Below are 24,558 nucleotides of genomic sequence, written 5' to 3' on the forward strand. Positions count from 1 at the left end.
TTTGTTCATCCTCTTTTATTTGTTTTTCCTTATTTTCCTGTTCCAGTTCTTTTCCTTGTTCTCCTGGTTCATTTTCTATACAAATACCTGACTCTTCCTTTCTTTCCTCAAATATTATATTTTTTTCTTGATCATCCCATAGCCTGTATCCGTTTTCCGCATATCCTATCATTATCATCTTTTTACAGTGTGAATCCAATTTAGTTCGCTTTTCTTTTGGTATTAAATTAAATGCAGGACAACCAAAAAGTTTAACTTTATCCAGATTAGGTTTCTCGTTATTTCAAATTTCTGCAGGCAATTTTTTATCTTTCAATGTTCTTGTTTCCAATCTATTCAATAGGTATACGGCATTTCTCACAGCTTCTCCCCAGAATGTTTTACTTAAATTGGAATCAAAAATCAAACAACGAGATTTCTTCATGATTGATCTATTGTACCGCTCAGCCACCCCATTTTGTTCTGGGTTATATCCCACAGTATACTGAATTTTGATCCCCTTCTTCAAGCAAAAATTTTTGAATTCTTTTAATGAATAATCTAGAGCATTATCACATCTGACCTTTTCTATTCTAGTTCCAAATTTAGCTTCAACCATTTCAACATAGTTTCTAAAATGTTCACAAACTTCTGTACGTTTTTCCATCAAATAGCAAACCCCAAAATGAGAAAAATGGTCAATGAAGGTTATAAAATATACCTTACCATCATAAGTTGAGGGATTAATTGGACCACACACATCTGTTGATACAGTTTCCAGAATTCTTGTTGCTTTTCTCCCTTCTTCCAGCTCTGGGAATGGTAATCTGGTTTGTTTCCCCTTTAGGCAAACCTCACATATTCCATTGACTGGATATCTGGATGAATGACCCATCTTCCGGTGTAACAAAACTTGATCTTCCATAGACAGACTAGCCATATAACTGTCATCAAACAGTTCAAAATTGATGAAATACAGGTTTCCATTCAATTCACCATCCAGAACGGGATTTCCTTCTCTTGTAATGAAGACTTTTCTTTCTTTAAATATGATCTGATAACCATTCTCCTCGAGTTAACTTACTGATAATAGATTTCAAAATAGATTTTCACAAATCCAAACATTTTTCAGTTTTACTAGTTTTCCATGTTTACTTTTCAGTTCAATATCACCTTCCTTTTTGCAAGTTAATGATTGTCCTTGTTTGGCAATGTTTATTTGTCTATTTATGTCTTTTCCATTTGTCAAATATTTTTCCAGATTTTTACAAACCAAGTGATTCGTTGCTCCACTGTCGACAACGAATTTGACACTTGTTTTGTTTTCTGAAACAAGAGCAAAATTTTCTTGTATCTCCTCTGATGTTAGAAATGAAATTGATTCTTCCGTGTTACTTCCTGCATTCCCACTCATATGTGCTTCATTTCTATTCCTATTTTCTATTCCTTGAAAATTGCTATGAGAATAATTTCCACCACGAAAACCACCTCTGTTATTGTTCCTCGGACATTCTGATCTCTTATGCCCAACCCGATTACAGAGATAGCATTTAAATGGAAAATTTGTGGTATAACTATTGTTTGAACTGGGTCCTGGTGCATTCTGGTTTGAATTGTATCCATCACTTCCTCTTCCTCTTATTCCTCTGGAATTTCCCCTTCTCTTTCCTATGTATCTTGAAGTATTGAATGCTACATCTGGTGAATTCATATCCAGTTTATTTCTATTTTGTCTGGTCTCCTCCATTAGTAATCTGCTTTTGATAAAATCAAATGTAACACTCTTTTCATCTTGACAGAATATAATATCAATGGCTGTTGTTACAGAATGAAAACTCTCAGGCATTTCTGATAAAACTTGTAAAATTAATTCATTCTGCTCTATTTTTTCTCCAGCTGCTCTCAATTCACTCACCGTTTGTTCAAACTCAGTGAAGAAATTATTCATGGTATTGTCGCCTGTGTACCTAAGATTTCTCAACTTCTTTTGTAGAGATACTTGAGTAGAAATTCCTTTCTTTGAGTATGATTTATTCAAACTTTCCATTATTTCTCTTGCACACATTTTATCTTTTATACTTTCCAAGATGTTATCTGATATACTCTGGATTATTATGGTGCGAGCTTTTATTTCCTTTTTCCTCCATGCAGGTTGTCTAGCATCTCCAGATGCAGGTTCTTCCTCTGTTATTACTTCCAGGACTTTCTGTTGCTCGAGTAGCATTTTAATTCGAAATTTCCAGTTTCCATAATTGTCTCCATCAAAAGGTTTCACATAGTATAAACTATTCTTTTCCATGACTGTAGGCTGTATCGTTATGACTGGTATCGAACAACTTGCCCCAATTTTTCTTCCCAGAAAAAATTAACCTCAAAACTTGCTCGAATTATTTTTCTGTTTATTCCATTAACTTTCCGTTTCTGGGCCCATAACCTGTTGTATTTTAAAGATGCTAGCTTTTTCTTGTTATAAAAATCAGTTCGGCTTTACTTTTCTATCTTTTTATTTTTATAATTATTTCAACATAACATTGGCTTACAACTCACTTACGTCTTCCGAATATATATGACAACTGACATCCACTTGAACTAAAGGTGAGTCCACAGATACACCATCACATCTGTGATTTAACAAATATATAATATGCAGGATTGGACAATACAACATAAATAATACAATTTTATATACGTACATAATTTTAACTGAACAAAATGGAATTTTTCAATTTACATCATTAATATTTTTTAACAGTTCGCTCTTGAAAATCTTTAATGATAGAGTAGATTTAATTCAATCAGGTAAATCATTGAATTGGACATAACCTTTAAAAAATAAACTGCTCATCCTTTTTCTTGTATTTGTTCTATTTATATGAATGTGACTGTTGTGCCTAGTAGAATGGTGATGAATGTCTTTATTGAAAGTTATTAGTGATAGCAAGTATGGTGTGGTCATTTTGTTCAATATTTTATAAATGAAAACCATGGAACAATAGAATAATCTTTTGGATACTGAGAGCCATTTTAGAGCAGATAGCATGGTAGAAATTGGTGTATACCTATTACATTTTAAAATTATTCTCATTCCTCGATTTTGTAGTTTTTGTATTTGTTGCACTTTGTTCAAATTGAAAGAGAATAAAATAGATGCACCGTAGTCAAAATGGGGCGGTATATTGATTTATATACTATAATTTTTGTATCTGTTGATAAGTTATTGGCGATTCTTGAGAAAAAATATAATTGTTTTGCAATCTTTTTTTTAATACATTTGAAGTGGTCGTCGAATGATAAGCAATTATCAAGTTGAAATCCCAAATACTTCACTGATGTTACTATTTCTATACGTTCATCTTCAATTTTTATATTTATGTTGTTTGTATTTATTTGATTATATTTGAATTTAGTAGTAATTATCATTGCTTTTGTTTTTTTAACGTTAAGTTTCATTTTATTGGTTTTCAGATATTTTTCTACTTTCTCTAGAACTTTATTCATTCTGCCAACAGTCTCTTCTAAATTTACTCCAGTACATACCAATAAGGTATTATCTGCAAATAAGTTGATGAACTCATAGTCTGTAAATAATTGAATATCATTCAGATACAGAATGAATAATAGGGGACCAAGCACACTACCTTGTGGCACTCCTGTGTGATTTGTTATATATGATGAGAAATAATCGTTCACACGTACTCTCTGTTTCCTATTTGATGAATAATTACTTATCCATTCATAAACCATCCCCTCAATTCCATATCTTCTCAGCTTCTGAAGCAAAATACTTCTATCAGTCGTTACAAAAGCGCTTTTGAAATCTAAAAAGACAGCTACAACATATTTACCTTTATCTGTTTCATTAGCAAATTTAGTTAATGATAACTGTAGTGTTGTTTCGCAAAAATGTTTTTTTCGAAAACCAGATTGATTGCTAAACGTGATTTGATTTTTGTCAATAAACTCTAATAATTAATTATATACTGCTATTTCTAAAACTTTCTCTATTGGCGGTAAGGTATTAATAGGTCTAAATTCAATTGCTTTTATAGTGTTTGTAACTTTAGGTATGGGTATAATGGTACTTATTTTTAATAGTTCGGGCAATTGACCATTCTGGGGCGATGTATTGATTAAATTGAGGATTGCATGACCAGCTGTTTCAAATACTTGCTTCAACATTTTAGAATTCAATTTATATATAAGATAAATACTGGAAAGTAAAGGAAACTCAGCACTTACCCAGAGAACCTTCTTTGTCCTGGGATTTGTAGTATTATTGATAGGAGACGAATGGTTTAAGCCAACGGTCAGGAACAGCGATTCTGCTTCAGTTCTGTCTTCTCCAATCCTACTCCGACTGCGCCAATTATGTTTTCTAAACAAAGGAAAGACTTTTTAAAAACTTTATTTTGCAATTATTTAGTGAACCTTAGGGCAGAGCCTTCGGCTGTGCAATAAATGGAGTCAACTTAGACTGTATCATTGTTGTGGAGAGATGATATAATCAGCATATTCTTCCTCTTTCTGGGCACATGAGAAGATGCCATCATATGAACACCAAACCCAAAAATAGAGGAGCGTACAGGACGATCTTTAGTATGTGTTAAAATTTGCGGCAGTTCCTTTTTATTGCTTTTTATTGTACCAACGATGGTGTGTCTATTCAGTCTTCAATTTTTGGACGAGCTCGCAACTGACAAACCAGCGATCCATAATAATATTTCTCCCAGATCCAAATAAATTTTGGCACATTCGTAGCGTGACTGCTGAGGTACTGTTATCTACATGATATATCCCAGCAGGCTGCACACCAGCATATATTTCTAAATTATGTGTATAAAATGTTCTGGCATCAATGCACCTACCGCGGAAGGCAAAAAGCATTTCATTGAATGTCACATATTCTCCAAGACTATAACAGCTTTCACAATTATTTACGGACACTTCAAACATCGGAGCTAACTTCTTAAATTCAGATGTTACAATTTTTGTATCTTTATAGTCGAAACGAATAACTGAGCAAAAATCTAAATCGTCTCAGACATAGTTGCAACAAATATTTCAGATCCCATACCGTCTTGCTGCAAAATTCTTCTATTTTTTTTTGGACGCATGATTTAACCCAGCCAAGTAGAGTAAACCAATAAATGCTCTGAGTTCTGCTACAGATATTGGCTTTGCATTATTTGGATCTTTATAATTAGGCGAAATACATGATGTATAATTGTATAATGTATAAGTTTAATCATATTAGTAAATTAACAGTTCCAAGCAGCAATGGGAGTTTTGGCCTCACATATGGTACCTGGTAAATGTAAAACAATATTTTCATTCCTAGCCCAGACATTTATAGGGGATGCAAATATTTTCCATTTCGTTCCATCTTTTCCATCGTCTGCCCCGTGGGTTGGGCTACCTATCGGGCGCGTCCCCAGGTGGCGGATAGGGGAACGGCCAGGGGACTGGAGGCCCGTCTGTAAGACCTTACAGACGGGGTCGCCGGACTCCTGGTCAGTGGCAGAAATAAGTAGGGTGAGGGGAACTAAAACCCCCAAAAGCCCTGCAAAACATGCCACCGCGGACCAGCCTACCCAAGCTAAGGTGTAAGGAATCGTGCCGACAGCTGAATGGCCGCAGGGTGATATGCGGTTACGAACGAGCCCCTTGAGGAACCGGGCGAAACCTCATTATAACTAGCCTTCCTCTGGTAATGCGGGGCTCTGCCAGAGGTGACCAACCTTTCCCTTGCTACTCGTGGGAACATACATGAACACTGACAAAAAAGACAAAAAAACAACCAATCCCGAGGCTGGACAGCAATGCTCACCTCAATTTGGGGCGGGGGCTGGGAATGAACAGAAATGTTCACCCCAAGTTACTGCTCAGAATGAGGCGGGACATAGCAGATCACCTCGTGAATTAACACAAAGGCCAAGGCGCAAGCGTATTAGCGGCGCTGAGGCCAAGAGGAGAAAAAGAGCGAAAGAGGCAGGAGTGGCAGCAACTATGAGTGCACCCTTCCCCTCTTCCACTCCATCTCCTACAACAAGGGCACCTCTTGCGGCGGGCGCCAGGAACTCCGCCTTGAAAAAAGGCAAGGAACCGGCTGCCACTGCAGGAAAGCGTCTTCACGCGAGTACCTCCACGGAAAGAACGCCAAGAAGGTTGAAGAAGCTGCGCAGCGACAGTAATGCCGCTGCACCTTCCAAAACCTTCGTGGAGGCCGCTTTGAGACACCTCAAGGTAGCCATCATAGATGTGACAAACCCGTACGGTAAGGTTAGCGCAGAACGAGAGAGTCTCATCAAAAAGCAACTGTTGGAGGAGCTGGACAAGATCATCTTCTCCGCCTCCGGCAACAACAGTAAACCGCCCACGTTCAAGTCGTGGACATACTCTGGTGAAATCATCAGAGTGGTCTGCGATGACGACATGACGCTAGAGTGGCTGAAGAAAGCCACAATGAATATTAAGCCGTGGGAAGAGGCATCACTTGCGGTCGTCAGTGTGGATAAGCTCTCAAAGTTTACCAAAGCCTCACTCTGGATCCCGGAGGACGTCCACAAGACGACATCCGGTGAAAAGGAGAGGGTGCTGGGTCGGCTGAAGGCGCAGAACCCTGACCTGACGGTAGCAAGATGGTGCACTTTCCATCATGAGGCTAAGATGAACCCACAAGGGCACCTCTTCGTCTTCGGGATCGGAGACGATGATATGGCTGTCCTAAAGAAGAATTCGATGAGGATAAGATACGCGTTTACCTCACTGACTATTAGGGTAACAAAAAAAGAAGCAGAGGGCACCTCTGGAGACTCTAGGTCTTTGGAAGTCGAGGCACCTAAAGTGGATATTGACCCCAAGGCCACCATGGGTCCCGAAAAGGAAGTCGAAGCATCTGAACAGATGACAGTCGATGACCTGACTGAGGAGGCACCCAAAAACAGCGAGGCCACCTTTCCCCTAGTGGGGGAGCAGATAACCTCTAAAGGTAATTTGAATCCAACAACTGTCTCATGGGCAAGGACGTTGAAAAAAAGATAAAAATCATACAATGCAACCTCCAACACAAAAAGGCGGCAACAGCAACACTATGTCGCCACCTTGATGTATTGGAGGAGGCAATAGCTTTGATCCAGGAGCCGTAGATAATAAAGACCAAAATTACTGGTTTTCAGTAGCCTAACTGGTCAAATTTTCAGCTTACCAAGCAATCAGCAACCTAGGGCGGCTGTCTACGTTCCTAGGAAATACAGAGCCTTTCCGATGGCACAATTCAGCACCTCAGACCTCACTGCGGTTAAAGTTGAATGTCCAGATGGAAAAGGCAAATATATGGCGTTGTGACCGGGCACAAAGTACTGTATATCAATTTCGTCAATGGCTACTTCATCTGAATTTACGATGTATACCAGAAAACTTAGAAAACACCAATTTTTATTTTGGCTGGAGCAGTTGTCCAACCACAGAACAATACGTGCGTAGAAGGTACTAATAATGTCCTCCTTGTTTCGACCAGTGATACCCTCATGCCATAAACACGCAAGTGGCTTTTGATCTGATTTTTTCCCTACTGGAACGAAGCTTTCGTTATATACAATGATCCTTTTTGTGAAGATAACTTTTTTGAAACAGTCGACACGTGGCAACATAATTACTTTTTGTAAATCTGCTGAAAAACAAAGTGTGCCATCTGCAAATGACTGTTGTTGAACATGTTCGCGATATCTATGTGGCCTTATCTATGTGAATTTTCCAGTTTTGACATTGATCACAATGGAGTTGTAGATTTTTTTCTGAATGTCCATGTAATTTGAAACTCTCACAATCTTCGCATTCTTCATGGCCTAATAATGCAAACGATATACGCAAGCTCTTAACTTTCTGTCGGTACACTTCATAGGATAATTTTAAATCTGGATACTTTTCTCCAAAATCTTTGAACATTATAGAAATATTCACATCACTGGGTAGATATCTAGTCTGCGGTGCATACTCACGACGATAATGAGATATTGTGGGATTAAAAGATTCTATATGCTGTGTAAGTAAATCATCGTGTTGGAATTTATTGCGTTTTTCATGCGTTTATCTCGATTTGGCTGAAGGCTTCCCTTTTCAGTTTTTGACAACACTTCTGTTATCACCTGATCATTTTTTTTCTTATAACCTAGTGTGGTCAAAAAAAAACACCTTACAGACTTGATAAGTTACTGCGTCAGCTGACTTTCTGACTTTCGGCAGAAAAAAAATTTAAATGTATTTTGTTTTTTCTCAGTTTCCGCAGATTTCGGACGTCGTTTCACTGCAGAACGCTTGCAAGTATTGAATATGAATGTTCGTCTCTCTAACCAAGACAAATTCCAAAACTGCTTTGTGATTTCTTTTTAATTTGTTCAGTTTCATACGTTTTCGTGTTTCCTTATTTACATTGTATTTTTTTCGTTTTCTGAGATTACCTTCTTTTGTGAATAAATCTGTGGTTTCAGGTGCATTATCTATGATGTTTTGTGATGTTTCTATGACATCAGGTGGATCAGCATTGAATTCACGCTGATTCTCCGAATCAGCGTGAATTCAATGCTGATTCTCAGCAGAATAGATTCTCAGAGTTGAGTTCAGTTTTTTCATTCTGGTCTTTTAAAATTTCTTGGGAAGTACTTTGCAAAATTATATAATTATTGTTGGTAGTGTCGCTCTGCAGAAAGTCATTGTCTACAACAGCATTGTCCATCTGTGAGATTTCAGGATGATTTCCCTTGGCAAGTACAACTGGTAATGATTCCAACCACTGCATGATATCATCTGAAAAATGTAATTTGATGTGATATTGGTTTTGAAACTTGGTAATGACGTTCAAAAATTGAAAATAATTAAAATATTCCTCGATTATTGTTGAATTTCTCAGTTACGTTTTATTATTTGAGAATAGTTTGCTTGGTAAGGAGGACACAAAATGTTCATATTCTACAACCATCCGAAAATTTCAAAATGACCATTTTTGTACATACGGCACTTTTGCTTAGCAGAGCAGCATTGCATGGGGACCGAAAGTTCTACAAGCAACGGCCATCCAAAAATTATACTAAATACAGCGAATGGCTTGTTTAAACATCACAGAAACCATGAGAACAACACCAACCGTGGCAATGGAATTAATCACGGGTCTGGCCCTTCTTGATCTGTATGTTAAGGAGGTTGCGTTGATGGCCATGGTACGATTGCGCACGGCTGGTGTAAACCTTGAAGTAGAAATGGGTCAATTGAGGCTTGGCCTGTGGCGGGAAGCGCTTACTGCGCAACCTTTGCTGCAGGCAACAAGCGATGCAATTGAACCCAGGTTTGTGTTTAATAAACCAGAATATAGAGTCGGATGATACAAATTCAATGCGGATTTACACAAACGGCTCAAAAACTAAAGAAAGCTCAGGGTGTGGAGTGTACTCCAGATCACTAAGCCTAAGAATTAAGTGGGGAATGGGAAGAAATACCAGCGTGGTCCAAACAGAACTAAAAAAAGAATTAACCAAGAAAGGAATTTCTGGCAAAAACATAACAATCTGCACTGACAGCAGACAAGCCCTATTAGCCTTGAACAGACAACGTATAACCTCAAGGCTAGTACTAGAGTCTCACCAAGATTTAGCAGCCAAAGCCTCGGTAGATAATAACATTATCCTGAGGTGGGTTAAAGGGCACGACAGGAGTAAAGGTAATCGCATTGCCGACTTTTTAGCCAAGGAAGCGGCTGGATAAGAATTTTAGGACCCAGTGGCACCTACGGCCTGATGACTTCGACAATTGCGGAACTAATCAAGTGTTACACCCATGCTCAATCCTTAAAGAGATGGGACGAAACCAAAGGATGTAATCTTGCCAGGATCACCTTGGGTGACCCTGGGAAGCTGGCGCGGAAGAAATATTTGGCAATGACCAGGAAAAATCTACGCCTAACAGTAGAATTTCTGACTGGTCACTGTTAACTAAGGAAACACCTCTATAATATGGGGCTGGCGGACACACCTCTATGCAGGATGAGTGAACAGGAAGATGAGACTGTCAGGCATCGTCAATAAGAGAGTGTGAACACCAAACGGGGTATCTACCAAGATTGCACTGTCATCTACTAACAATAATTCTCATGAAATAACAACCCTGCAAACTTTTTCCGTTTGTCACTAGATGACATCATTCAAATGAAATTACATATGCGGTTGACGGTGGTCTATTGGGACTGAGGTATGAAATCCAAACATCCAAAAAAAGATACGGTAAAATGAAATATAAATTGTATCTTTTCAATTACTTTACAGGTACATAAGATGGCAGATCTAGATAAAATTTATTTCAAACATACCAAGACTTATTGTATTTTGTCGAAACTTATAGCCACCGTCGTGCATCGGAGTGATATCTTCGGCTGTATGCTATAGTGGCAGAACTGGAAAAGTGTCACTTTTGAGAAAATGCTGTGAGAAGTTTTGGTGATGTTGGTTATCATCTTTTTTTTAAATGACAAAGTCTGTGTTCATTATTGAAATGTAATATTTGGTGTATTTGATGGATTGTGGTGTAGTTTTGGCAACAATCACATCCCAAAATTCAACCCTTAATTTGAATTGTGCCAGTTGAGCACATCAACATACGCTCTTTTATAAAATGAATGTTGAAAAGATAATACTGGCACAACCAAGCTGATGAGATATTTCATCTTTTTTCCAGTAATATGTAGACTCTCCTCGTAAGCTTTCGTCATTACATTCTCTATATTCTGTAAACGCTTTCGAGTTTTTGTGGTGTCAACTGTTCGGCAATCTTGTTTCGTAAATGAAGTTTCGAACAAAAACTTAGTCGAATTGCCCTTCTCTACACGAATTACGCATATATCGTTGAAATTGAATTTGGCGCTGTTTCCTTCTTCACTGAAAACCGAAGCTGTGTTAGTTGTAAGTGTTTTGAGGTCAAAGAAATCATCGTTAGATAATTCGTATACAAGGAATGGCTGTCGGTTTCGTGCAGTTCTAATTAACGTAGCGTAGCGAGTAGACAAATAGATAGGCCTTCCTCTCAGCGCTTTTTTATGTTTTTTTTCAATCACAGAATAATATAAGTTTCTACTTGTTTTATAAAATAAGCGAGGTTTTGTGAGTCCCCTGAGTATTCTGGCAACATGTCTCTTGCCATATTGATTTCTACTTGAGTAGGGACAGCCATTATATTATCGAAATATCTTGGATTCTCGAGAATTATTGGTGATCTTGATCTACTTCTACTCATAGAGTTTGATACAATTTTTTTTTCACTTGGAAATGGAAGGAGAGGACTTACAAGAAAATCAGTAGTTTCATCTGGATCCTAGGCGTAACTCGTCTCTGGTAGTTTGATGAAGTATTCTCAAGCGAAGGCTTTCTTGAATTCTCGGGCTCCAATAGAAGATGGACAGCAGTTGACCGAATCTTCTTTAGGGTAACGTTGATCTTCAGGTGATCGATGATGGGAGTCAATACCTGATGTAGATGGTAAATCATATCCATCTTTTGGTGTAACGATTTCGACTTCATCGGCGAAGTATACTGGAATACTGTCAATATCAAACAATTCGTTAGAGTCATCGAGCAGTTCATTATCAGACATGTCGAGAGGAACATTGTTACCTTCTGAAAGGGCATCTTCTTCATCTGAGCCTAGCTGAAAGTCGTCCTCACTTTCCGATAAATTGGCAATTGTATCCTCTAATTCCTGCTGAGTCAGTGGCCTGTGTTTCCCCGACTTTTTCCAAGAAGACATTGTACCTGATAAAATTGAAAAAGGAAATTTTGTATGTTTTTACCACTTTTATTTGCAACCAACGTTACTGCAGTTTCGTCCTATCATTCTGTTTGTAATGTTAATTTGTATATATAGTCAATCGGCAAAATGGTGCATATATGCACCATAAATAAAAAACAGTTTTACAGATTTACTACAATTCGATAATTAAAAGTTAATTGCAAATGAAATAAATAAATATATTCCTTACCTGATAATGAATTTTTCCACAAAAAATACTATAAATTTCAATGATTTTACTACAATTCAAACTATGAGTCTTTCATGTTTGAGAGCACAACCGCTCTTACTGGCGACTGAGAGAGAAAGGGCGGCTAAAAATAATTTGCATTGCTGACACCGCTTGGCATAATGTATACGATATGTTGCAAGTATGCACCAAATCGTCTATCGTTATTTTAAACCCTCAATGGAGTTTTAAATGTGATATTTATTTGATGTTGCAAATATGCATCGAAATGCAGTAAATGGTTAAACGGTGTAGTAAGTATCATAGCCTTTGTTTGTATACATTTAGCTTCAATTTATTAGTTTTTGAATATATAGCAATATTATGCAATGCTTCATTCATTTTTTTAATAGCTTTATCTATATCTTTATCAATAACCGATACTAGGGCATCATCAGCGAAATAATGTTCATATTCACATTCATTACATTTGCTGATATCATTAATGTAAATTAAGAATAGTAATGGCCCCAAAATACTTTCCTGCGGAACCCCGTGGTCTATGCTTATTGCTGTTGATACAAATTCATTGATTTTGGTTACCTGCTTCGTTCCTGTGAGGTAATCACTGATCCAATCAAGTACTTTTCCTTTAATGCCATATTTATTTAATTTTTTAATTAATATTTCACGATTAGCCGTTTTTTTTTATTGAAATATTCCAACAGTTGTTGATATACTACTGATTCTAACAGTTTTTCAGAGCAAGGTAAAGTGTTAATTGGCCGATATTCATCACATTTTTTTGTGTTTGGAACTTTTTCGATATGCGTAACTGTACTTGTTTTTAGATCATCTGGAAAACTACCATTTTGTAACGAGGTGTTGACAAAATGACACCACACACGTCCAATTACTTCAAAACTACTCTTTATAATTTTGCTCAATAATGCATCTACTTGTGATCCTTTGTTTGCTAAATTGGATACAATTACTTTCAAATCTTGAAGAGTTAGGGCCGGTTTATCAATACGTAGTTAAATGCTCTTGTTAGTTACCTCGAAGCTAAGCTTAATTGATAGTCAATGTTGCAGTTACTACTCAAATCGTTTATCATACCCTGACTGATGCTAATGTTTAATAACTGTTAGTTAACTAAGGTTGGCATGAGTGACAATTTCAGGGCCTGGTTTCTATTGGAGGATTGATTTTCAAAAATGACAACTGCTAACAAAAACTTCATGAGTTATACATTATAGCCTATATGACTTCCGAGGGCATATGAAAAACGAAAATGAGCAATAAAGAACATCCAATTTTACCGAAACAGACAGATCACTTCTAATAAAAATTGCCAATTCCTATAAACTTATCATTGAGTGCAAAAAAACTGATACATCACATGGAAGGAGAAAGAAGAGGCCTGGAAAAGAGTTGAAATTGATTTTAATTCCTCTACATCAGGACCTGTAAGGGGCAATAAAACTTCCTAATGAAGTCGAAACAGTTTTTAATTACTATGTTGTAGCCCAGAACTGCCAAGCAATTGAAAACAAAATATGAGGCCATAAAGAAAGAGTTGAAGAAAAGATTTCACCAACATCACAAATATGTGACAGACACAGGAGGAGGAACATACATTTGTCCGCCAACTCCAAAAACGGAGGAAGAGAAAATATTGGCAGAAGCAATCAGTTTCAGTATTCAAGGCCTTCAAAATACTTTTGATTCAGATGGTGTGGCTGGTAGGTACAAGTGTTATTTGAAAATACTTGGGATTATTGTATCAAGTAATACACATATTCATTTTTCTCTATTGATGTCTCCCAGGTATATCAGGACTCTCTTATGAAGATACCCAAGTTGAGGAAAGTCAAACTGAAGGTGTACTTGATGATTGGACTCCACCAAATAATAAAATGTTGAAAACACATATCAATCCTATATTGAAACCGCATGAAAACTCCGTTAATGAAGAAGAAAATGTTATAGGAACTGAATGTGATTTAAGTACTACAACAATGGCAGACAAAGAAAATGTAGATTTTAACTACGTCTCTGACCATTCTTATGGTAAAACTCCAAACAATAATCAAGAAGAGATTCATAAGCATGCAGAATCGGCCAAAAGTGAGTTTTTTCAGATTGACTTGAAATATGTATTTTTTTTTAAATAGTACAATAAAATTAGCCGCTTTTAAATTGTCAGGTATCTTCAAAAAGTTAGTAGTTTACTTTTCATGATTTAATTATAATTTTTATGATCAAGTAATGTTTTTTGAGCTGATTATATTCTTGTTGTATCCAATATTCCTGAAGTACATGCCAAAATGTTTCAAGTACCTGAAAAACATAGAGGGGGCATGTCTTACTGAAAAATTGTATATTTAATTCAGATATTTTAGGAAGTTGGTACAGCCGAAAAAAAAAATGTATGTCCTCGGCTGGAGCCAAATTTGAATTGCTAGCTGAAAAAAAAAATTGAGGTAGTGGCACTTGAAAAAAAAGTCGCAGAAGAAATGCTGGAGCAAAATAGAAAAGAACACAACGAAAAATTGAAGATTCTGGAATTGAAAACCAAAGAGCAAGAATTGAAAATAAGTCTGCTGAAATATGAGTTTGAAAAGACAGAATCAAATATTTAGTTTGTAGCTATAATTCCAGAGTGAACTTGTGATATCTATAAATTTCTCCTTGTTTATTTTTCGTTTGTCAGAATTGTTGTTTATTTCATTTTCTTATGTTTTGTTGATTATTGATAGACATTTGGAGTTTATTTACTTTATTTTTATTATTTTCAACCTGAATTTTTTCTCATCAGATGAATATAAATGAAATACATTATTTTTGAAATTGGATTTACTGTTTGTAATATAAATCAGAATATAATATCATTATATTTCTCTTCTTTCTCGATCTAAAGCTGGAAAATATTCATTTAATAAAATTTCTCTAGCATTGTTAATATTATGGTCTGGAGGATCAGCTTCAATGTCTGAAATTGGATTTACTGTTTGTAATATAAATTAGAATATAATATCATTATATTTCTCTTCTTTCTCGAACTAAAGCTGGAAAATATTCATTTAATAAAATTTCTCTAGCATTGTTAATATTATGGTCTGGAGGATCAGCTTCAATGTCTTCAACATAATTTATATTAGCTAAATTGACTTCTTGATCCAGGGGTGGTTCTTGTTCTCTTTTATCTATGGCAATATTATGTAACACTCCTACAGCAACAATGACTGTTTGTGCAGTTTCTAATTTGAGTCGAAGCCCTAATGCTAAAACAGGAAACCTGTTCCATTCCAAGAAACATGAAATATAAACTGCAGAGAGACTTTGAAAATATATTATTGAACTCATTAACTTGAAATATCATTTCAGTAAAAAACTTTACTATAAAAATTACTTTTTGAAATTAAGTATAAAATTTAAATACAATTTTTTTTTCTTACATTACTTAATATTATGAAATAAACAATCACCTGATTCATTATACAACTGCTCTACTTCATTACTCGGTGTTAGCAAGGTTGTGATAATGTGTTGAGTATTGGAATAGCCACTATCTGCCACCAATAAGCTTTTAGCAAATTCTCCATTTTCCAGTCTACGTTTCAAATTGGAATTATCAAAGATGGTTTGGTCATGTGTAGAACCTGGCCAACGGGCAACTAGATGATCTTCAAATCTGTTGAACTAACAGTTTGAACATTTATTGAAAAATATCATTTTCGGTGTCTGAAGAGTTCAGCATTATCCTTACCTAAAACAATAAATGATTCATTTATCCCTTCATTTTGATAAGATATTACCAGGAGACTGAATTTTTATATGTGTGCAATCTAGTGAGCCAATAACTCTAGGAAGGCTTGCTTTATTATAAAACTGCATACGCTTAAGTGACACTTCATTTTCATTTCTTGGCATCATTATGTACCTTGGGGCAAGCGATGCCATGGCTAACGAAACCTTTTTTATTATATTACTAGCTGGACTTTTACTAACATGCATGTAATCACCAATAGTTATTGAAAAACTTTCTGTTGCATAGAACCTCAATGTCAGTAACAATTGGTTAATTGGACTGATGGAAACAATTCCTGAAATGAACATAAAATTTGAATCTGCCATGACAAAGATCCAATCACTCTTACTATCTGTTGGTGTTTCAAGTGCTTGCTCTATTTGTTCTAATATGAATAATACTGTTTCTTTCTCCAATCTGAATCTTTTCACAAACTCCACCTCATCTAATTCATTAAAAGCATCATTACGTTCATTAACAATGTAAGGTCTTCTTTATGCTTCAATGAACTCCACTATATCCTCACCTTCGTCATTTAACAAATAAAAAACTTCCATAATTTAACAATTATAGTAATTAACTTTTTACTTGCAAAAAGTATTTTTCAAATAACATTTGTATCACAAAAAACATAAATAACCTAATTTCGCATGCGCAACCTCATAACCATCGGAAGTGATATTCTGTGACATAACTGTCAGCTTAAATAAAAAACTATCACTTTCTAGCGACTGTTACGGTCACTCAGACTTCAGCTATCAGTTGATGGTAACATGATAACGAAAAACAGTTTGACTGGGAGCTAAGACAAAACTGTTAGTCAAATGAGGTTAGCTGGCGATTGATAAACCGGCACTTAGTATTTTAAAATCACTGAAACCCTCCTTATCAACGTAGTCGATGTGACAGGTGAATCCAATATCTTCAATATCAGAAATAATGTCTGTAACACTATTTACAAAAAATGAATTGAAACAATTAGCCAATTCTTTATTTTTTATTTCAAGATAAGCGCATCAACCACTAGGGTTATTAGCGCTACGTTACATTTCACATTACATGACTATTGTGTTCAAATTAAATGATACATATTGATAGTTTTCAAGAATGACATGATATTTTCAATACTGCAAGTGTCACTAAGAGTTTCTCGTTGTTCTTTCGGTATTCCGAATTCTATTCTTGCTTCCTGATACTTGGGACAAATTTGAAGAACGTGTTTCACAGTTACTGCTGTATCACATATATCACAGATAGTTTGTTCCTCGCGTGATGAAAGAAAATCGTGCGAAAATTTGGTATGTCCAATACGAAGTCGACAGAGGATTACCTGGTGTTTTCTGGTTTTTGGTAGGTGTGTCCAGATTTAACGGATGGCTTTATTTCGTTTAGTTTCGAATTCGTCTGGAGCCATTCCCTCTGCCACTCGTTTATTATCATATTCTTGATGTCTCTTTTCATATCAGACGGAGTTATTTTGGTGATTATCCTTGATCTATCGCTTCTTTTACTGCAATATCTGCCTTTTCATTACCAGCGATTCCAATATGCGATGGGACCCATAATAATATTACTTTTTTCCCTAACTCTTCGATTCTATATAGTTCATTTTTTATTTGTAATATTATGGGATTGTCTGTATATAACTGAGTCTGTTACAATTAGAAATCTATCAGCAGGATGATTTTTCAGAAATAATAATGCTTGTAGTGTCGGGTGCCGACACAACAACATGGGGTGGATAGCATCCTCAGTAAATTCAAACCTCCTTGGCACTTTCTGAGATGGTGTATGTGTGATTTCTAGTTTAATTTTTGATCGAAGAAATTTTTTGCCATAGAGTTGCAGTGTTGGTCGGTCTCTGATGTGTGTTTTCAAAAAGAGTATTAATTTTGTTTTTTCTGAAGAGAAAGTTAGTCCTGTTGATTTAGACCAGAGTTCTAGCTGTTGTAGGTGATGCTGGAGTATTGAACTCATCGTTTCAATATTCTTTCCATTGATAATTAGAAGTAGGGCATCAGCTTTTTAGCCAATTCTTGTTTTTCTCTAATGATAACTTTTTGATTTTTTTTTTCAAATTGAATACCATTAGCAAAATAGTCAATCGCACCATGGTCATTCATAAAAGTATTCACCAAGACTTCGTGGCAGCTGTGATTGTTTAGAACATAAAATAATAGGATTGAAATAGTTCAGGAAAATTCTAACCAATATGTATTGAGTATTCCAATAGCATATATAGTTTTAATAATAGTTGGGGCAATTTTAGTATTTACTTTTGGGTTCAAGTCTGCTGAGCAACCACCTTTTGACAAACTTACTAATGAGGATAGAAAGTTGATCGGAAAGAAACGAAAACCCAAAGAAAAGAAAACGATATCTAGTGGGTTTGTCACCAGTGGGAAGATAAAAAATGAAAAATAATCCAAAAAATCACCAGGTAAGGAGCTATCGGATGTTAAACTGGAACAGAAAGAAAGAAAAATAGATAACAAACAACTGAAAAAAAAGAACCCAATAAAGTGAAAAATAATTAGGATATAAGAAACAAGAAGAACGTAAAGAAAGTTTTAGAAAAACCTGTTGATTTTGATGGGGGTAACTGGGAAACAGTTCTTACAAAATCCGACAAGAAAAGGAAGGGAGACCAATCGTCTAAAAAAAATGAGAAAAAAGTAAAGAAAACTGAGAAAGTGAAAACAGAAAAAAAGTTGAAATTGTTATAAAATGATGAATCAAAAGAGAGTGACATAAGCGTTGATCAGAATTCTACCAAACCAAAAGTAATTGGTGTTGAAATTAGTATTGTTGAGAAATTGGAGGGAGAAATTGAAAAGAAGGGAAAAGAAATCAGAAACGAATTCTATAACCAATCAGACCAACCCGAAGTAAAAATGGTCAATTGTCCAGAACCACTTTCACTTAAAACCTCTGCTGATACTTACTTGTACACAAGATTTATATCTAATGAAGCAGCTGCTGTTTTTGACGAGCTCGGGGATGTCTGTACAAAAACTAGGACAACAAAGAAAACAAGTAAGAAGAAAGCTCGTAGGGATAATTGAAACCACAAAGTAATAGTTTTATTTTGCGCATATGAACAATTATTTTTGTATCAGGTATATGGCAAATGTCACCGTTATAACTGATTTGTGAAGATTTTAGATCTCACAATTTGAAAGGGCCCAACCTACTATTTTATTTGTTATTGTAATATATTCATAGTGAATTTAAAAAAAACTCTGAACTGGAGAGATATATGCATTTTCTATTATTGGAGATTTTCGAAGCAAACAGTATGTGTTTAGGGTTAATAAGAATGCTCAAGGCTAGAAGATATTCTTGAATTGTGATTCCTTCAGTCGTAGGAAAAATTATAGCTTGGTTTCTCTCTGGAAATTTCATTGATTGTTGCTGGCTGAGAGCTGAAGAGTAGCACACGTTTTTGTAGATTGGTGATTCCTGTAGTCAGAAATTACCGATGAACATGAGTTGAAATGTGTATTTGAACTTCCTGGCACAGGACGTGTGTACCAGCGAAATGATACTGTTAAGGCTGATTCTCACTGCACGTGCCAGGCACGATCCAGTCACGGTCAAGTCACGATCGCAATTTTTATAATGCATTCACACTGTCCGGTCAATAGTACGGTCGAAATCTCCAGACAGTCATGTTTTCGCGAAATACATTAATGAAAATAGCCATTGTTTTGGATGAGGAAGAACAAATCTCACTTCCCAAAGCTCGACGATATTGGGTGCATCCTATCCTAAGGCAGCGCAAGAGAAAAGGAGAGTTTTCTACTCTATATAAAGAGTTGATTGATGATGAAACAAAATTCCACAGATATTTTAGGATGTCCCCTAACGAATTTCACCAATTACATGAAATTTTAAAAAGTGATTTGACCAAGCAGAACACCACGTTTCGGGAGTCTATTTCCTCTTTGGAGAAACTTGCTGTTTGTCTAAGGTGAGTAACTACATTAAGAAAATTTTCGTTCACTTCATTACCGGAGTATTTTTAAATTAAATAAATTCGGGGTTGTGTCAATTGAATAATGAAGTTTTAAAAGTGGTTGTGTAATTGAAAATAAATTTATTTTGGTATATTAATGTTTAACACCAGAAAACATGTGTTTGTCAAACTCAACACTCATCTTAACTTAAAAGTAATACCTAATACATGGAAATATGAAATATAATATTAAGGGGAAAAAGTTTCCAATAATGAGGCGGCAGACGAAGCAACACTATCTGGTGGCGTTTCTTGTACTGATGATGCAGTAGAAGATGGTCGGGTTGAAATACTGGGGGATGTTGCAAAATATGATTGGTGTTGAATGGATGTAGTAGGTGGAATTGCAATACTATGTGTGAATTGTTGTTGAGTGAGCTGATTGTAGTTAGGTACTGATGACACCACAGAAGATGGTCGGGTTGTACTGTGGGAAATACCATCTGTAAATTGTTGTTGTGGAGTGATCTGGTAGTTTGTAGGTTGATTCCAATATTGATCCATGTATTTGGCTTCAATTTCCGTGATACTTTGGAAAATTTTTTGTTTGGCCAAAAATTAATCATAGGGATTGAATTTATTCACAGTCATTCTGATGGAATCAAAAAACACGTCCATTTCAGATTTGGGTTCTTCCTTTTTCAATTTCTTCTCCTCCTCTAGGATGTGCTTCATTAGAGTACTGGAAGCAGTTTCTGTAGCAGCAACAGGGATTTTCCTTTTTCGTAACACCGAACTGGATGCTTTTGGTATTTGTGGCGTAGGTGGTGTAGGTGGCTCGGAGATTTGTCTAAGCGTATCATTCTCATCTTCATCCGCAATAAATGAAGGATCTTCATTTTCGCCCGTTACTGAGGTTATTCTCACTTTGTCTTTCATGTAAGCTCTGAGAAACTCCATATGATCTTCGTATTTCCACTTCGTTTGGAAAGAGGCGGCCTGTCCGGTCTTTGTTTTTTGACCTCTGATGTGTTTTCGAAATTGCGCACGAAGCGATTCCCATCTTTGTTTGCATTTTCGGGGATCTAAAAAAAATGTACATTGTTGAGACAAATCTTATGCATGTCGTACCTATGAGATAATAGCAAATGCAAAATCGTACAATAATAACCTAAATATGGAGAAATAGTAATGAGTAGTACAAAATTTTTATTGTTCAGCTACTATTCGATTGCAACTTTTAATAGTATATGTCAGGTTGTTCTATTCACTCTTTTCTCTTTTTTTTTGACTTAAACATAAGTGTTTGTACTGATTCATTATTGATATATGGTAAAATTATATTTGTTTTAGATTTCTTGCAACCGGTGATTCATTCCAGACCATCTCATTTAGTTACCGCCTTGGTCATTCCACTGTTCATGCAATTGTACAAGAAGTGTGCAATGCAGTAATCCGTAAATTATTGGCTGTATGCATACCAACACCGCGTAGAAAAGACTGGGAGAAGATTGCTGAACAGTTTTGGACTACATGGAATTTCCCCAATTGTCTTGGGGCACTGGATGGCAAACATATAGAAATAACAGCTCCTTCTAACAGCGGATCGAACTATTTCAATTATAAGAAAACATTTTCGGTAGTACTACTAGCATTGGTCGATGCCGATTATAAATTCATAGCGGTAGATATTGGCTCTTATGGGAAAAACAGTGATGGTGGTATTTTTTCTACATCGAGATTGGGGAAATCATTGAATAATGGCACTTTGGACATTCCGGACTGTAAAAACTTACCTGGAACGAATATTGAAGCACCGTACGTTATTGTAGGCGATTCAGCATTTCCCTTAAAAGCAAATTTATTGAGACCGTATCCAGAGTTACAAGTTCAAGGAGATATGGAAAAACGAATTTTCAATTACCGTCTTTGTCGTGCTAGGCGTGTTGTAGAAAATGCCTTTGGTATTTTAGCACAAAGATTTAGACTGTATTTTAGAAAAATTAACTCGAAACCCAATTATATAGAAAATATTATCCTAACCACATGTATTTTGCATAATTTTTTGCGCAACGGTACTTCAGTTTTGTCAGAAAGCTCTTCTTCAAGTGAACAGAATCAACCTATTTTTATGGCATTGCCTGGTATTGGTAACAATGCCCGACTAGAGGCATTTCATGACAGAGAAAAATTTACTGCCTTCTTCAACTCTGAAGTGGGTTCGGTGTCATGGCAAAATGATAAAATATAACATATAATGTGTAATATTGTACGTAGCTATTTAATAATAAATTCAAAAATTTGTTTATATGCTTAACTGTTTTTAATGTTTGCCCTATTTTATCCCACAATTTGTTTTTGTGGGGTGTATCCATATATTTTCTGTGGGACATATCGTATAATTCCTCATGTTCTCGAACCAATTCAATCATTTGCTCGTCCATTTTGCATGCGACTTGACCGGCGATCGCCGTTTCGTCATTCACACTGAACAGGCATGGTCAAGTCCGCCACGTGCGCGACGGTCTTTGATCGCCCCAGAAATGATCGTCACGATACTAGACCGCGGCTTGTCTTGACCGTCCCGTCCAATGTGAATTAAAGCATTGTTTTACATTGAATGTGATTCCAACGGTTTTGACTTGACCGTGACTGGATCGTGCCTGGCACGTGTAGTGAGAATCAGCCTTTAGGCGATGTAAACAGGAATTTTTCGACTTGCGGTAGATGTTCAAAAGTTAAACTTACGTGTTTTTAATACATACACTGATGCACTACACACTATGTCAACAGTAAGTATGTTTTATCGAATTTATATTGAATTTTACTTCTACTATAAGCTAGTTTTGTATAGACTGACACAGACAATGTAATCTCTTTGTCGTGCAGGTCCGAACCTGTCTAATTATTATTCAACACAAAGGACATTATGTAGTTTTAATCCAGTACATCTGGTACATCCCAGTAATCTACCTGATCCCATCTTTTAACAATGCTGATACACAAGAGAAATAAAAACAATGAAACAAAACCATAAATATGGTAAACTCATAAACAATGACCCTAATGGGGATCTGTCTACGTTTCTATAGGTAAAAATCTTCATGGCAAGCAATTTTCGACTCTATTGGTGGCGGAGAGGTGAAATTCAAACGCAAGTCTCCTTTTTCAGTAACGCCATCTAGTGATAGTCTTCTTTTCTGTCAAATTATCCTACTAGGTTAGTCTATATACAAAGATTTTGCCTTTGCTACTTTTCTATCGAAATGTGCCCATTGGACAAATTTTCCTGCACAATTACTCGATTTTTGTCACTGATAATTGAACTCAGCTCTTCAGTTAGAAGGTTTTGTACTGAATCAGCGTTGGATTTATTCCTAAATGCCAGTTTCTTGAAACAAGGGTCTAAAAATGCAGCTTCGGCCACAATTTTGTTACTGTCTAACATTCCTAATCGACGGTTCACAGTTTCAACCAAACTGTTACGCAATGCAAAACAAATTTGAGATTTGGTTTTTAAATTATTCAACGAAAATTGAAGACCCATCACTAGAGAAATAACTGTTGACAAAGTCGCGTACTTATCAGCCGATAAGGCGGTGGTCATCACCTCCAGCATTTTGAGAACTGAAATAGCCTTTTCCGCTATCGCCCATTCACCAGCATCCAGAAACTCAGGAGCTCTTTCAATTTTTGTCATTGTTATAGAAAGAGCATCTTTCAGTTTCAACAATCTTTCCAACATTATCAGAGAAGAATTCCTCCCTCTTGTGGCAACGTCCTGTTTTACTTTCAAGACTGGAAAACCCATCTGTTCCTGCACAGCCTTGAGCTTACTGCAGGATAGGGCACCATGGTTGAAATGAGCCACGATTGTTTTGCATTTCTTCAAAATGCACTGAAATTCATGATTATTAGTAATCGCATCATTCACACTCAGGCTAAAGGTATGTGCGACGCGGCGCAAGGATGGTGGCGTTTTTTTTAAATTCTGTTATTGCACATTTTATATTGGAACCATTGTCGGAAACAATAGTTGTAATCTTCTTAAGGATATTCCACATGCTACAAATTTTTTCGAAAATTGTAGAGATATGTTCTCCAGTGGGACTTCCAGGTATCTCCTCTGTTGAAAGAGTATGTGAATGGAACTCATGGTCATGGATAAAATGACAAGTAACTGTTATGTAACTTCTGTCCTGCAGATGTCCATTTGTCGGTGGTTACAGATACATATGGTATATGATCAAGAATGAATTTCAATTTAGCAACTTCTTGTGAATAAAGGTCTGGAAGAATATTATAGGAGAGCTTTTTTCTGCTAGGAAGTTTATATTGTGGTGCCGTAAAAGTTTGGCGAATTCAACAAATCCTTCATCTTCCACAATGGACAGGGGTTGATAATCCTTCGTTATCATCTTAACCAGAACATTGTCTATTTTATGAATCTCACTCTCTTTCAACTGGTCAACCGGCGCACCAAAAAGTTTCATCTGTCTCACTTTCCATCACTTGGTTGAAAACTTGGAACTGTCAGAAACGGCGGAAGACGATCCTGCAATATCATGTGGATCGCTGTCTTGCATATTATTGACATTATTTCTCACACCAATATGATTATTACTAGTGCTAGTAGTGCCTTCAGGTTCAGAAGTTGAGTAAGAAACGATTGGACGAAGACGATTTATATGTTGGTTCAAGTTGGTAGTGTTGCCATAAAACTTGAGAACTCTCTTGCAAGTGCGACACTGAACTTGACCATTTTCTATTTTGTCGAAATGTTCCCAAACAATAGATTTCTTAGCTCCAGGT

General features: G+C 36.1%; 2 protein-coding genes and 1 pseudogene across 2 annotated transcripts; all 3 read left to right on the forward strand.

Moving 5' to 3' along the window:
* Positions 1-3,855: 3,855 nt before the first annotated feature.
* On the forward strand, positions 3,856-13,943 carry LOC141486866 (uncharacterized). Its single transcript, XM_074185448.1, has 2 exons — positions 3,856-13,443; positions 13,503-13,943. Exon 1 carries the CDS (start codon positions 5,746-5,748, stop codon positions 7,018-7,020), a length of 1,275 nt encoding a protein of 424 aa, XP_074041549.1. The 5' UTR covers positions 3,856-5,745; the 3' UTR covers positions 7,021-13,443; positions 13,503-13,943.
* Positions 13,944-17,963: 4,020 nt separating this feature from the next.
* LOC141486796 (uncharacterized) lies at positions 17,964-18,671 on the forward strand (annotated as a pseudogene).
* Positions 18,672-18,849: 178 nt separating this feature from the next.
* Positions 18,850-22,054, forward strand: LOC111515001 (uncharacterized). Its single transcript, XM_023171235.2, has 2 exons — positions 18,850-19,761; positions 21,100-22,054. The coding sequence occupies exons 1-2, from the start codon at positions 19,460-19,462 to the stop codon at positions 21,995-21,997; spliced, it is 1,200 nt and encodes a 399-aa protein (XP_023027003.2). The 5' UTR covers positions 18,850-19,459; the 3' UTR covers positions 21,998-22,054.
* Positions 22,055-24,558: the final 2,504 nt, after the last annotated feature.

This window comes from Leptinotarsa decemlineata, unplaced genomic scaffold (assembly GCF_025532065.1).
Source record: "Leptinotarsa decemlineata unplaced genomic scaffold, Ldec_3_MD MMD2_tig00026374_RagTag_RagTag, whole genome shotgun sequence".
Lineage (NCBI taxonomy): Eukaryota > Metazoa > Arthropoda > Insecta > Coleoptera > Chrysomelidae > Leptinotarsa > Leptinotarsa decemlineata.